Source organism: Dipodomys merriami, unplaced genomic scaffold (genome assembly GCF_024711535.1).
Source record: "Dipodomys merriami isolate MVZ:Mamm:240054 unplaced genomic scaffold, mDipMer1.0.p SCAF_6, whole genome shotgun sequence".
NCBI lineage: Eukaryota > Metazoa > Chordata > Mammalia > Rodentia > Heteromyidae > Dipodomys > Dipodomys merriami.
The window spans coordinates 71,492,364-71,507,919 of record NW_027206179.1 but is presented as its reverse complement, the minus strand read 5'-3'; the positions used below and the strand labels follow the sequence as shown (position 1 = coordinate 71,507,919).

Below are 15,556 nucleotides of genomic sequence, written 5' to 3'. Positions count from 1 at the left end.
GGCAGAGTGTAGAGGATCATACGGTCAAGGCCAGCCTGGGTTACATAGTTAAGACCTCTCAAAAGGGAAATCTTCAGACAGTCTCAGTAAATTGGCCTGGAACTCATTATATAGTCTAGTATGATCTTGGGCTCCTCTTCCTTCAGCCTCCCCTGAACTAGGTTTACAGGCCTATGCCACCACATCCATCCTCCCTCCCCTCCATTCCTTTCTTTCTTCCTTTTTTTTTTTTTTAAATGCCTGGGTTCTGTCCCTGAAAATAGAGGACCTAGTGCTCTAACACTTGAGCCACAGATCCACTTCTGGCTTTTCTGGTGCTTAACTGGACATAAGACACTCATAGACTTTCCTTCCCAGTATGGCTTCAAACCGTGATCCTCAGATCTTAGCCTCCTGAGTAGCTAGGATTACAGGTGTAACCCACAAGCACTCAGCCTTTCTTTTCGTTTCTTTCTTTACCTCTCTTCTTTTTCAGTATTAGAGTTTAAAGTTGGTGCCTCTCACTTGCTAGGCAAATGCTCTACCATCTGAGTCACACTGAGTAATTTTGCTTCTTTAGTTTCTTTTTCAAAAGCATAACTTTGCCTGGGTCTACCCTGAGACCTTGCTCTCCCTACCTATACCTCTTGGGATTACAGACATACACACTACCTTGCCTGACTTGTTGGTTGAGATGAGTCTCATCAACTTTTTTCTGGGATTGGCTTGGAACCTCAATCCTTTCCATCTCTGCCTCCTAAGTATTTTTTTTTAAAAATACAAATAGGATTCTTACTTTGTCTAAGGTGTTATACTTTGCAACTTCAAAGTCTTGAGGAAAATGAGGAACTGCAATATTCTCTTCATAAAACCTGAAATTTATATGATTAAAATAGTAACATTAAAATACATTTTAGGCCAAATAGAACTTTATAATAGATCTCCTAATTTCTTGCAAAATACATAGAAGCTCCAACCCAGAAGACCATGCTGATACCAAATCACATCCAGCAAAATTTAATGTCAGCAAGCTGACAGGCTGACCCTCCCAATAGCTTGTCTGTGTGTAGGGAAGTGTTATATGAGGCCAGGGGCCGGGCATAAGAAATCCACTAGGGGTAGGGAGTACTCTGGGTTACAGCTGGAGGCTAACGATAACAGGCAACTCCAAGTCACTTGATTTCAGGGAAAGAATAGAGGACCTACAATTGGGGATGTAAAACTAAAATGGAGGGAGATTGGCTGACACCTAATACCTCCTTAGCTCTTTGAGAAATGATTAAAAGATGATATAAATGAGTTGGACTCCGGAACGAGGAACAGCACCCAAGGTCTCTCTACCATTTGAACTATGTCCCTGGCTCTTTTGTTTTTATTTTGTTTTTGAAATAGAATATTGCTAACTTTCCCTGGGCTGGCAAGATGACCCTTCTTCCTCATATTCTGGAGTGCTAGGTTACAGACATACCACCTGTCTAGCCTGGTACTTGTTTATAGGTACTGGGAATTAAAATCAGGGCCAGTCTTTTTGTTGTTTTTTCAGATAGGGTCTCACCCTTCAGCCATATTTTGTGTGTGACTCTTTTACTTCTGTCTTTCATATAGTTGGGATCAAAGGCATAAGCCTCTGTACTCAGCACTGTTTTTACATATATCTAAGAAGTAGAGTGTAATCATTTGATACATGCATATAATGCATGATGATCAAGTAAGAGTAATCAGCATTTTTAACTTCTCTGCATAATTTTTGTTGTTGTTGTTGGTACTCAGAGTCTGAGTGCTGCCCTTTAGATTTTTCTTTCAAGGCTGGTGCTGTACCACTTGAACAACAGCTCCACATCCAGCTTTGTGGTGGTTAATTGAAGCTAAGTCTCAGACATTCCTGCTCAGGCTAGCTTCAAACCACAATAACCAGATCTCAGCCTCTTGAGAATCTAGGATTATAGGTATAAGCCACCTGCACCAAACTATCACCTGCATAATTCTTGAGCATGGATGCTGAGGATTTTGCACCTGTACTGGGAGGTGGTGCATGCTCAGGAGAGGCAGAGATAGGTTGCCACCTACCCTGGGCTCTGATCCTTAGCAGTAGAGCCATTCCTTCCTCTCTGGGCCATTGTCGTATGTGTGTGTGTGTGTGTGTGTGTGTGTCCATTGTCGTGTGTGTGTGTGTGTGTGTGTGTGTGTGTGTGTGGGTGTGTGTCTGCGTCTGTGTGTCTATGCTGGTACTGGGGCCTGAACTCTGTCCCTTAGCTTTTTCACTCAAGGCTATCACTCTATCACCTGAACAGCTCCACTTCTGGCTTTTTGCTGGATAATTGGAGATAAGTCTCTGAGATTTGCCTGCTTTTAGCCAATATTAAATTTGATAAATAATCTATATCTTACGAGTCCTTCACATGTTATTTTTCCTTTATTTAAGACATTGAAGTTATTTTGCAGCATTTCATAAACATTTGTATAAAAGTGAAATTTCAGGGGCTGGGAGGATGGCTCAGTGGTACAGTGCTTGCCTTGCATGTATGAGGTCCTCGGTTCGATTCCCTCAGTACCACATAAGCAGAAAAAGCCGGTAGTGGCACTGTGGCTGAAGTGTTAGAGCGCTAGCCTTAAGCTGAAGAGCTGAGGGACAGTGCCCAGGCCCAGAGTTCAGGCCCCACAACCAGCAACAAAAAAAAAAAAAGGTGAAATTATAATAGTTGGACAGGATAATTTCATGAGGTGATATGTTAAAATGATATGGTTAAATGAAGCATATTAACTAAATAGTAACAAAAGTATAATTTTAGTAGTTGATACACAACTTGTCACATGGTTGAAGCATTCAATTGAACAGAATTGTATTATAGTTAAAAACCTGTATATTCATAATTAGAGAAAAAGCAAATTTTGTGAAAGGATACAGTTATGTCATAAATATAGCTAAATAGAGATAAATGTGATTTTAGACCATTCTACCTAACATCATGAGAAATCTGCCCTGTACTTATACTATAGTTACTCGTGTGTGTGTGTGTGTGTGTGTATGTGTGTGTGTATGCGCACACACACGTGCATGCTGGTCTTGATGCTTGAACTCAGAGCTTCTTACTTTTTCTTGGCTTTTTCCACTCAAGGACAGTGCCCTATCACTTGAGCCACATTTATATTTCTAGCTTTTTGCTGATTAACTGGAGATAAGAGTAGTTCAGATTTGTCTTCTGGGCTGGTTTAGAAATTCAGTCTTCAGATCTTAGCCTTCAGAGTAGCTAGGATTACAGGTGAGAACCACTAGCACACATTTTTTATTTTTATTTTTTTTTTGAGACTAGATCTGGAAGTGGCATTGTGGCTCAATTGTGGTAGAGCGCTCGCCTTGAGCTGAAGAGCTGAGGGATAATGCCCAGGCCCAGAGTTCAAGCCCCACGACTGGAGAAAAAAAAAAAAAAAAAGGAGACTGGATCATTCAGAATGGCCCAGGTTGGCATGGAACTGTGGATGTAGTAGCAGATGCTTATATAATCCCCACAATGCAGAGGCTGAGGCTCCCAGATTTGAGGCCAATCTGAGCTATACACTGCTATGCTCATTTTAATACTGTGTTTAAAGTTTACAAAGTATTTAGATTACTCAGTGACTTCTGTGTTTTTCTTCTCAGAGTCATTGTCCAGTGATACAGCATCTGTTTTCAGTTCTAGAATGAAAACAAACAAAAATTATTTGTTAACTGTGCAAAGCTATAATTGTAAAACTAACTGCTGAACTTATAAAGATCCTTACACATGGAAAATATCTGCCATGCAAATCTATGTGTGTGCAAATGTGAGTGTGTAATTGTGTCTGTGGAGTGGAGGCAATGAGGATCCAACCCAGGGACTCAGGCCTGTTAAGAACTGCTCTACCACAGAACCATAGCCCCAACCCCAATTTTGTGTGTGTGTGTGTGTGTGTGTGTGTGTGTGTTTATTCCAGTGCTGGGACTTCAACTCAGGGCCTTGAGCTCTTATTTAGCATTTCCACTTGAGCCATAGTGTGTGTGTGTGTGTGTGTGTGTGTGTGTGTGTGTGTGTGTGTGTGTGTGTGTGTGTGTGTGTGTGTGTGTGTGTGTGTGTGTGTGTGTGTGTGTGTGTGTGTGTGTGTGTGTGTGTGTGTGTGTGTGTGTGTGTGTGTGTGTGTGTGTGTGTGTGTGTGTGTGTGTGTGTGTTTATTCCAGTGCTGGGACTTCAACTCAGGGCCTTGAGCTCTTATTTAGCATTTCCACTTGAGCCATAGCTCCACTTGTGGCTTTTTTTTGGTGGTTAGTTGGAGATAAGAGTCTCATGGACTTTTATGCTTAAGGTGGCTTCTAACGGAGATCCTCAGAACTCAACCTCCTGAATAACTAAGATTACAGGTGTGATCTACCAGTGCCTGGCCATCCTATTATACCTGTTTGGAGATACAATTTCACAATGTTGCTCAAGATGGCCCCCAATATTTTATCTTCTTGCCTCTGCCTCCTAAATGCTAGGGTAACTAGAGGGTATGTCACCATACCCATATCTAAATGTCATATAAAATGGCATTTTTCTTTTCTGGAGGGTCTGGGAATGTTCTAATTTAGAGAAGGGAAATTAAAGGAGTCTGTGAACTTTTGCATCTTATTTTTCTTTCTTCTTCTTCCTTTTTTTTGGTGGGGAGGGGTTAGTTGTGGGTCTTTAACTCTGGGCCTAGGCACTGTCCCTGAGCCCTTCAGCTCAAGGCAAGTGCTCTGCCACTTGAGCCACAGTGCCACCACTTCGGGGTTTTGGGTGGTTAATTGAAGATAAGAGTCTCATGAACATTCCTGCCAGGCTGGCTTTGAACCAAGATCCTCAGATCTCAGTCTCCTGAGTAGCTAGGATTACAGGCATGAGCCCCCAGCACCCAGCCCTAATTTTCTTATAGAGAAATCATAACGTTACCTACAAAATTATAGTATTTCTAGGATACATCTATGTCTGTAGTATTTTCAACAAGCCCAAATGTCTACTCTAGCACCTATAATACATTAATCCCTTGCTAGAAAGTACTTACCAGAACTGTTGGAGTTTTGATGAGGAGGTGGAGTGATGGGCAGTGGCTTTTTCAGATCCTTAGTCTTTATATCCAAGAGTTTCCTCTCTTTGATGGATTCCCATATAAAATCTGGGCCAGCGATGTGGATGTTATTCTTTTGGATAGAATCCAATTGATATTGACTCAGAGTATCAACATTGTCTACGATGACATGTGTGCACTAAGAAAAAGGAGCCAATCTATTATGTCTTAGTAAAAACAAAATTTAAGTAGGTGTTATTTATATCTTGCTTTGAATTAGGCCTTGGTGGCTCACACGTGTGATCTCAGCTGCTTGGGAGAATTGTGGTTCCAGGCCAGCCTGGGCAGAGGAATCTGAGAGACTCAGTCTCGTCAGAGGAAAGCTGAATGGGGTTGTGCATGCCTGTCATCCCTGAAACCACAGGAGGCCTCCAACAGGCAGATCATAGTTCAGGCATGTACCCAAGCAGCAAGCAAGACCATATCTCAAAAACAACCAGACAAAGTAGGCTAAGACATGTTCAGCAATAGAGTGTCTAGCTGGCAAGCATAAGGCTTTGAGTTTAAAAAAAAGTGTTTAAGGTAATTTTTCTTTAGGTTTTTGAAAACTTTTACAAATCACATCAATTAAAAAAAAATAAGTTATTGAGATCCTAGGGATCACACTCAGGGTCTTGATCATGCTAAGTAAGAGGTCTTCCATCAAGCTGAACCTTAGTCCCAAAATGGGACTTTTATTTTGAGCCATTCCTGAGGCTTGAACTCAGGATCTGGGTGCTATATCTCAACTTTTTTACTTAGGTTAGCACCCTACCACCTGAGCTACAGTTCTATTTTTGGCTTTTTTGCTGGCTAACTGGACATAAGAGTCTCCAGGATTTTTCTGCCTGGGCTAGCTTTGAACCAGGATCCTCAGATCTCAGCCTTCTGAGTTAGCTGGGATTACAGGTATATGCCACCAGTGCCTAGCTACAGTCTATTTCTGAGTCTTCACTGTAAACAATGCTGTGAACTGTCATGTACATATCTTCAATTATTTCCTGGAAGAGGAAAGGTAGAACCAAATGGTATTCATCATTCATTTACCTATTTTGTTAATCTGTAATTTTATTTAGTTTTGAATAAATAGTATATGCCTCCTACACAATATCTAAAAAGGAAGATAATGATAGGCTAACTTCTTCCTCACTATTGTTCACAGTTTGTTGCCCAGAAGTACCAGCTGTGATTAGATCTTCCATCTGTGTTTCAAGATCTATTGTGAGGAGTATGACACACAAATGAACAGATGGCAACACATTATCCACAGGCTTGGCTTACTCCTGAATGTTGAGTGTCTCCCTCCCTCACTCCCTCCTTCTGTTCCTTCTTCCCTCCTTCCTCCCTCTCTTCCTTCCCTTCCCTTTCTCCTTCCTCTTACATTCTTTTGGGGCAGAGTCCCAAAAGAGGTCTCAACTGGCCTCAAATTCACAATCCTTCTGCCTCCGCTTCCTGAATACTGGGATTACAGGCATGTACTGTACCATGCATGCTGTCTCCTTTATAATAGATGGCTTACACATTTCAAACATTTATATACACAAAAAAAGCAAAATGTAAAACATATCTAAAAGGCTGTATACACACACTTTGTGTGGATGAACCAAGAAGGAAGAACAGGGTTAGGTGTGCATCCATGCACAGGTGTGGTGAGGCAGGCTTGTGAGGAAAGCCATGTGATAGAAGCAAATGTGCTTATGCTTACAGGAGCATTTCATTATAGCATACTGCTTCCCAGGACAAATATGGCTCAGTGTGGCTAGTCCCAGGAATGTATCCAAGGAGGGGCAAGCAGGCTGGCCTTCGCACACTCCATACAGGGGAGAGCAAAGGACAGGGTGGATAGGCCTGGGATTGTGCAGAAATCTTTTTTTTTCTTTTTTTGTCGGTCGTGGGGCTTGAACTCTGGACCTGACACTGTCCCTCAGCTCTTCAGCTCAAAGTTAGTGCTCTACCACTTGAGCTACAGCGCCACTTCTGGTTTTCTGGTGGTTTATTGGACATAAGAGTTTCACAGACTTTCCTATATTCGAACTGCCATCCTCAGATCTGAGCCTCCTGAGTAGCTAGGATTACAGGTGTGAGCCACCACCGGTGCCTGGCTTGTGCAGAAATCTTTAGACTTCAACATTTAGATTTGTTTCTAAGATGAGTCCAGCTAGCCAGGTGCCGGTACTTCTTGAGCCACAGCTCTACTTCTGGCTTTTTTAGTCAACTGGAGATAAAGGGTCTCAGCTGGGTGCTGGTGACCTACACCTGTAATCCTAGCTACTCAGGAGGCCGAGATCTGAGGATCACGGTTCAAAGCCAGCCTGGGCAGGAAAGTCCATGAGACTCTTATCTCCAAAAAACCACTAGAAAACTGCAAGTGGTGCTGTGACTCAAGCGGTAGAGTGCTCACCTTGAGCTGAAGAGCTGAGGGACAGCACCTAAGCCCAGAGTTCAAGCCCCACAACTGACCAAAAAAAAAAAAAAAAAAGATGCATCCAGCTGTGAAGTTCTATAACTAAACACTTTGGCCTACAGTTCATTTCAACAGATAAAGGTGGCAAGCTAAGTGCTGGCGGAAGTCAGTCCAGGAAATTATCTCCAATTAGCCAGCAAAAAGCTGAAAGTGGAGCTATGGCTTAAGTGGTAGAGTGCCAGCCTTGAGCCAAAAAGCTAAGGGACAGCACTGAAGCCCTGCGTTCAAGCCCCAGTACTGATACCTCCTCCTCCACCATGAAAACCAGAAAGAGCTGGGCACTGGGGACTCATGCCTGTAATCCTAGCTATTCAGGAGGCTGAGATATAAGAATTGCTGTCTGAGACCAACTCTAGCAGGAAAGCTGCTGAGGCATTTTTGTGTGTGTGCCAGTCCTGGAGCTTGAACTCAGGGCCTGGGAGCTGTCCTAAGCTTTTGTCTTCAAGGTAGTGCTCTACCTCTTGGACCATATGTCCACTGCTGGCTTTTTTGGTAGTTAATTTGGTAATGAGTCACAGAATTTTCTGCCCAGGCTGGCTTTGAATGGTCATTCTAGGATGTCGGTCTCCTGGGTAGCTAGGATTACAGGTGTAGGTCACCAGCACCCAGCTGAGACCCTTTATCTCCAGTTGACTAAAAAAGCCAGAAGTAGAGCTGTGGCTCAAGAAGTAGAGCATTAACTTAAGCAAAAAGCTCAGGGACAGTGCTCAGACCCTGAGTTCAAGCCCCAGGACTGGCACCAACAAAACAAAACAAAACAGAGAGGAAACATTTCTCAACTCTTAAAGAAACAGGACAGGTTACACAAGAAGTTAAATTTATACTGTAAGTTTTCTCTGATCTCAGGAGCCACACTGGTACCTGTCACTCCAGGAATGACTACTGGTGAATGATCACAGTGCACCCTACAAATGCTCTTCACTGTGACTTTTCCCCCTTCTGGAATAGATTTGCCAATATGAAATTCTGTCCATTTACATCTGTGGCAGCCAGATGTTGGTGGCACCTGTAAACCCTAGCTACTCAGAAGGTTGAGATTTGAGAATTGCTGTTCAAAGCCAGTCCAGGCAGGAAAATCCATGAGACTCTTACCTTCAATTAACCAGCAAAAAGCCAGAAATAGGGTGACATTATCCAAAAGGAAATGTACGTTTTACCTGACTTATATAACTGTAACTGCTATATACATCACCTTTATAATAACAATTTTAAAAAACCAGACAGAAATGAAGCTAGTAGTAGAATGCCAGCCTTGAGTGAAAAGCTAAGGGACAGTGCCTAGGCCTTCAGTTCAAGCCCCAGTACTAGCACCAAAATAAAATAAAAAATAAATCTATGGCTGTGCTGCGAAAATATCAGTCACAAGGCATGTGTGATCATCCTGCAGCTGCCAGATGGGAAAATGCCAAGCTGGACTGCCTGGCCTCCCATGCCTTTCCTGCCCGCCTTCCAGTGGGTGTTGCCAGTCTTTTCTGCTTTCTTACTTGTGTAACCATGACCCCCATAACCATGAACCAATACCCCATAAGGTATTACATTAATCATAAGGTAATTTATGAAATTTGGAAATACCTGAGGACTCAATAAAAAGGAAAACTTTCCGCCATTTTCCTTAATGTCAGTTTGTAGTTTTTTCTTCTGTTGACGAGGTAAGTATTTTATTTTCAAACAAAAAATACAATTTGCAAAGATTCCCACAGCCATCCTGAAAAAAAAGAGTTTCAAGTTATGGGTTAAAAATTTGTTACTATAAAGATGACGTAGCATTTCGTAAGTCAGGTAATGAGTATATTTTGGCGTGGGGCAATGTCACCCCTTCTTTTGCTCTCTCCCAGTTTCCCTCTCATCTCTGCCCATGAGGTATATAGTTCATTTTTCAAACTATGGATTTTAGGGAATCTCTTTTCAGTGAATAATTGACAATAAATTTAGAATTATACATGTAAATTGTGGGAAGATTTGACTTATATAATTATATATAATATATAATAGTAATTATAATCACAATATACAATTGTAATCACAATATATAATATGTGTTATATATTACATATACTATAAACTATATCTATAGTATATACTATATATATTATGTATATAGTATATCTATATACTATATTGCAAAAACAATGCACTTGTTATGGTTGAAATTTTATTTGTGTGTGTGTGTGTGTGTGTGTGTGTGTGTGTGTGTGTGCGTGTGTCAGTATTGGTGCCTGAACTTGGGACCTAGGCACTGTCCCTTGGCTTTTTCCACATAAGCCTCATTCATATTACACAGAAAGCCACACCTCTAAGTTTGGCTTTTTGCTAGTTAATTGGAGATAGGAATCCCTTAGATTTATCTTCTGGGGCTGGCTTTGAACTGCAATCCTCAGATCTCAGTATCCTGCTAGGATTATAGGAATAAGCTTGATGGTTCAGATCTCAAATGTCCCCCAAAGGCCCGAGTGGCACTTCTGGGCTGTAGAACCTTACAGATGTGAGGCCAAATAACAGGAATTTAGGTAACTGGAGGTAGGTTCTTACAGGGGATCCTGGAACAGGCCTCTACCCTATGTTCTAGTCATGATGTACTAGGCCACCAAAGGCCAAGGAACTATGAACTGAAACACTGGAAACAATCAGCTAAAACCCACCTTTCTCCCTGAAGCTGACATATCTCAAATATCCATCACAGACAGAAAGCTAACTTACATAATTATCCTAGATTCTAGAATATGTGTAGGCTTTAGGATTATTATTTGCTTTTATGGCTGGTATTATGACAACAAAAATCCTTTGTATAGAACTTGACAGGTATCAGTTACAGATTAGGTGTATGGCTCAACAAAGAAATCTTTCCTCCTTCTTGCCTTCCTTTTTCCTTTCTCCTTCCCCATTCTTCCCTCTCCTATCTTTTTCCTCTTTCTTCTCTTCTCTCTCCTTTTCTTCCTTCTCTCCCCTTTTTCTTTTTCTTTTTTTGGGTCTGGTCGTGGGGCCTGAAATCTGGGCCTAGGCGCTGTCCCTCAGCTCTTCAGCTCAAGGCTAGAGCTCTACCACTTGAGCCACAGCACCACCTCCGGCTTTTTTCTTTTTGCTTATGGGGTGCTGAGCAATTGAACCCAGGGCCTCATGCATGCAAGGCAAGCGCTCTACCACTGAGCCACCTTCCCAGCCCCCCCTTCTTTTTCTTTCTTTCAGGGGTGGAGATCAACCAAAGACCTTTGTACCATTGAGCTATACCCCAGCTCTGAAGCATTAATTCTGAATTAAAAAGAAACCTTATTTAATAGTGAAACGAGTGGCTGTTTTACAGTTGATTACTTAAAGAGACTTATTGCTGGGCACTGTGGCTTACACCTGTAATCCTTGCTATTCAAGAGACTGAGATCAGAGCATCATGGTTCAAAGCCAGCCAGTGCAGGAAAGTCTGTGGGACTCATCTCCAGAAAACCAGAAGTGGCACTGTGGCTCAAGTGGTAGAGCACTAGCCTTGAGCTGAAGAGCTCAAGGACAGAGCCCAGGCCCAGAGTTCAAGCCCCATGACCGAGAAAACAGCAACAACAAAAAAAGCAGGAAGAGGAGCCTTGAGCAAAAAAGCTCAGAACAGCGTCCAGGCCCTTAATTTCAAGCTGAGATCGGAGGATCAAGGTTTGAAGCTGCTCAGGTGGGAACCACAAAAACACCAGAGTGGAGCTGCTGCTCAAATGGTAGAGTGCTATCCTTGAGCAAAAGCACACAGGCCCAGAGTACAAGCCCCATGACTGGAAAACAAACACACAAAACGAACATCAAAAAACCAAACAATTAGCCGGGCGCTGGTGGCTCACGCCTGTAATCCTAGCTACTCAGGAGGCTGAGATCTGAGGATCGCGGTTCAAAGCCAGCCCGGGCAGGAGAGACCGTGAGACTCCTATCTCCAATAAACCACCAGAAAACCGGAAGTGGCGCTGTAGTGGAGCTGAGGGACAGCGCCCAGGCCCAGAGTTCAAGCCCCACGACCGACAAAAAAAAAAAAACAAAGCCAAACAATTTATGTTTAAATGGTAAAATGCATAATTGTGTATTTGACCACATAACTGGAAATCAACTTATTTTACTGTCCCACACATTTATTCTCACAATATAGAAAAGAGTTATTTGTAAGAGAAGTATGCAGGGCTGGAGATGTGGCTGCCTTGTGTTCTATACCCAGCAAGACGGGGTGTGGAGAGCATAAATGAATTGAAATGTGCAGCTAACAATACAGTAACAAATGGTGAGAGACTGGTTTGAATTCCTCATAGTTGTTGGTCAGTTTCTGAAAAGTGAAGTTGTTCATATCAAGGTCCCTAAACAGTTTTGGTGGTTCCTAGCCAGATGTCTCATAGAAAGGCTGGGTTGGTTGTGGATGCTGCTTCTTGATGCTCTAGCAGCTGATAGTGATTTGTCTGAAGCAGACAGGGTATGGCCTTAGTCCTTTGTTTTACTGGTCTTAGTGTATCCTACTCCCCAAGCCACAGTCTTCACCTTTCACCAGTCATAGCTTTATAGTGATGGGAGGTGGCCGCCATCATTTCCTGGCGTTGTCAGGTTAGCTACAGGAAAAAAAAAAAACCACTTAAACTAATCCTTCTTCTAGTCACACCCTGGGAAGCACCCTGGAGCTCTACCTCCTCCAGAATACTACAGTAGCCACACCTCCATAGGGGTTATTATTGGTCAATTCCTAGTCAGAACTTCTCCCCAGAGGCAGAAAAAAAATCCAGGACAGTTCTAACTACACTGAGGCACACAGGTAGTGGAAACATGTGTCCTTAGCCTGACCTTTCAGAACAACCCTCTACATCAGGCTTCGTGCATATGGGTTGCCTAGCATGTGTGTACTTAAAATTATAGGATGACAAACCTTGCGCATGCATACATCCCTTTTTAAAAACCTGCCAAGTCACTATCCTTCATTTCCTAAGTTAAGTCCACTATTATTACTGTGAGTTCTCTAACTCTCCATCCCTAGAAAGCTGAAACTTTTAACTACCTGTTTGCTCTTATAGAGCTGCTGCTTAGCTCTAGCCTGCTGTTTCTTCTAACGATGGATTTTTCCTTTGTTAAACAATTCGCTTTACCACTTTACTTTTGTCTGTGTCTTGGTTCAATTCTTTGTTCTTGATGCCAAAGATCTGGGATCTTCATCTCTCAGGCTACCCATAGATAAATCCTTCCATAATGATCAACTAGGCCAGGCAGTCCAGGATTGATTAATTACTATGCATACCTTTCTCCTCTTACCCTAGTGGGGGAGTGCTGGGGTTTGAGCTCAGGATCTGGGCTCTGTCCCTGGGTATTTGTGTTCAAGGCTGGCGCTCTAACTCTTCAGCCACAGCTCCACTTCAGCTTTTTGATGGTTAAAATGTAGATCAGAGTCTCATGGACTTTCCTGCCCGGGCTGGCTTCCAACCATGATCCTCAGATCTCAACCTCCTCAGTAGCTAGGATTACATGCCTGAGCCACTGGTGCCCCGCATCCCAGTTCTTTCCATAGTTCTACCTAAAACTCATGTCTGTACCTGTAAGGTAGATTGAAGTGCATATTTTGCCTTTACCTGAATATTATCTCTTGGACTGGGGTGAAAGGCAAGATTTGACATGTGGATCCCCTGGAGAGAACCAGCCTGAGCCAAAAACCTGGGCCCTGAGTACTGGCCCAATAAAAGAAAACAAAAACTGAAACACCCCAAAAGCCCACCTCTTTCAGTTATGAATTAAAGTCCGAGACTATAGAAAAGCCTTCTGACACTATTTGCACAGTACAACTCAAATAGCACCATTTATGCCCTCCCCTAATGGAATTACAAAAGCAAAGCATTACTTTGATGATGTGCGGTGAGGGGGGGGGTGGTGTTTCAGACTCAGAGTCTCTCCCTTAGTAGGCAGCTGCTATATGTCTGAGCCAGTCCTCCATCCCATAAGGTACTACTTTGGTTCCACACCTGGCATCTTGCACCTCAGAACATAGAACCTAAGAAACGCTTACTGAGTAAAAAGATGGAGTTGGAAGTGGAGGTGTGGCTCAAGTAGTAGAGCATCAGGCTTAAGCAAAAAAGCCAAGCAAGAGGGAGAGGCCCTGAGTTCAAGCCCTCATACCAGCACATGAATAAATAAATAAACAAACAAACAAATAGGTAATAAAGATGGAGTCAACTGTAATGAAAGTATCTGCAACTTTCTCCCTTAATACTACGGCTTCTAGCACACTGTCACTTAGCAGCCCAGAAGAGAAAAGGAAGGGGAGTTTACCCATATGATTCTGGGTTAAAACATTCAGTATTCTCTGTAGTAATTATTTTACTGACCTGTGGGTTCTGAATTGGGAGCCCTAAATATTCAGATTCCTTCAAGAAATAGCTGCTGGGAAATGGAAATGACCACCCTGAGAATCCAAGCTAGGAGAGTCTCAAGTTCAAAGCAAATACATGCACTAAAGCTGAACACCAGCTCACCCCTGAAATCTGAAGATACAAGTTCGAAACCAGCTCCAGCAGAAACATCTGTTAAGATTCTTATCTCCAATTAACCAGCAAAAAGCCAGAAGTGGGGGTATGGCTCAACTGGTAGCAGAGCTAGCCCTGAGCAAAAAAGCTAAGAGACAGCGCTCAGTCCTGAGTTCTTGCAACTACACAAAAATTAAACGACAACCACCCTCCCCTCCTCTCCCCCCCCCTCCCCGTCCGTCCCTCAAGTAACGATTCATCACAGTTCCCTAAAGTGAGCCCTCAACCAAGTCTAAATCTACCTATTTCCTGGCTTTTGTTCCCCTGCCCCACTGTCACACTGCTATGAGCAAGGCAGAGACAAACTTTATAACTCTCTCTTCCCGGTTCCAGCCCACACTGTAAACAAGTTACTCTTCCACTTTTATGCTCGTGTCTTGTCTCTGGTCGCGGGGCACTCTAGCCAAGGTTGCGTGTGGCCAGCGGTTCCTGGACAGGGTCCATTGGGGGCCTCACGCCTGCAGCACCTTGTTCCCACTCAGGAAGTCCTGATCACTTAGCAAACCCGCGTACTCTGCACAGATCTGGCCCGTTCTGCACACACACACACGCACACGCACACACACACACACACGCACGCACACACACACGCACGCACGCACACACACACACACACACACACACACACACACACACACGACGCGCCGCCCCGATCGCGCCTCCAGTGAGCGCTCCTTTCCCAGCCTCCAGGGTCCGTCGAGTCACCAGGCCCAGACGCTGGCACCGCGGCCACCGCCCGCCGCGACGACCCGGAGGACAGCCGGGCGCCCCCGCCCCGCCCCGCGGCCTCAGAGCGCCACCACCGCGGCCAACCGCATCCCAGCCTGGACCACCCGACCCTTGCCCGGACTGGGCTGGGACCCGCCGGCCACCTTCCGCGCCCACACACCTGCCAGAAGACCTCGCCAGGCGCTCGGGAGCCCCGCTGGCCAAGCGTCTCCGCTCCCCGGCCTCGCAGCTCCAAGTGCCTCAGGATTCCAGGTTCTAGGAAGGCGGGGTCCCTGACCTCGGGCGTGGCCGGCGGCGCCTGCGCAGCCACCCGCTTCCCGCCCCGTCCCCGAGCGCCACCTAGTGGCAGGGTCAGGCCCGAGGCTGGCCTGCGGGGCTTTCAGTTTCACATTGCAGACTTTACCCTAGGAATACAAGTTCATTGAGAGTTGTTAAATGGTACTGATATCTAAGTGAGAAATGCGGGTGGAAACGGGTAGGGGGAGAGAATTTCCAAGGACGGGAAGTAGTGAGACAGGGCATCAGGAGGAAATTAATTTAGGGCTAGTGAGGAAATCGGGTGCCTGGCATGCCAGGGGCTTCAGTTCAATCCCGAGCACTGCCAAAAGAAAGAAAACGGAGATCAAGTTTAACGCTTCCAGAGTTTGAAGTTCATAACGTTGAAATACTTAGAGAAATTCAAAAGCTAGGTGCTGGAGGTCAGGAATGGATGGTTGCTCAGCTTGTAATCCTAACTACTCAAGAGGCTGAAATCTGAGGACCCAAAATAGAAGCCAGCCCAGGCAGCAAAGTCCAT

The 15,556-nt window shown here is 44.1% G+C and overlaps 1 protein-coding gene across 1 annotated transcript in view; it reads right to left on the bottom strand.

Moving 5' to 3' along the window:
• The window catches only part of Parp4 (poly(ADP-ribose) polymerase family member 4), a 106,393-nt gene extending 91,356 nt beyond the window's left edge, over positions 1-15,037 (bottom strand). The window contains exons 1-5 of the mRNA XM_070003142.1: positions 14,921-15,037; positions 9,092-9,224; positions 5,014-5,215; positions 3,589-3,652; positions 776-851 (exon numbers count right to left, since the gene is read on the bottom strand). Coding sequence (XP_069859243.1) covers positions 776-851; positions 3,589-3,652; positions 5,014-5,215; positions 9,092-9,223 — 474 coding nt within the window. The 5' untranslated portion in view covers position 9,224; positions 14,921-15,037. The remainder of the gene's footprint in view (positions 1-775; positions 852-3,588; positions 3,653-5,013; positions 5,216-9,091; positions 9,225-14,920) is intronic.
• Between the last annotated feature and the right edge of the window lie 519 nt (positions 15,038-15,556).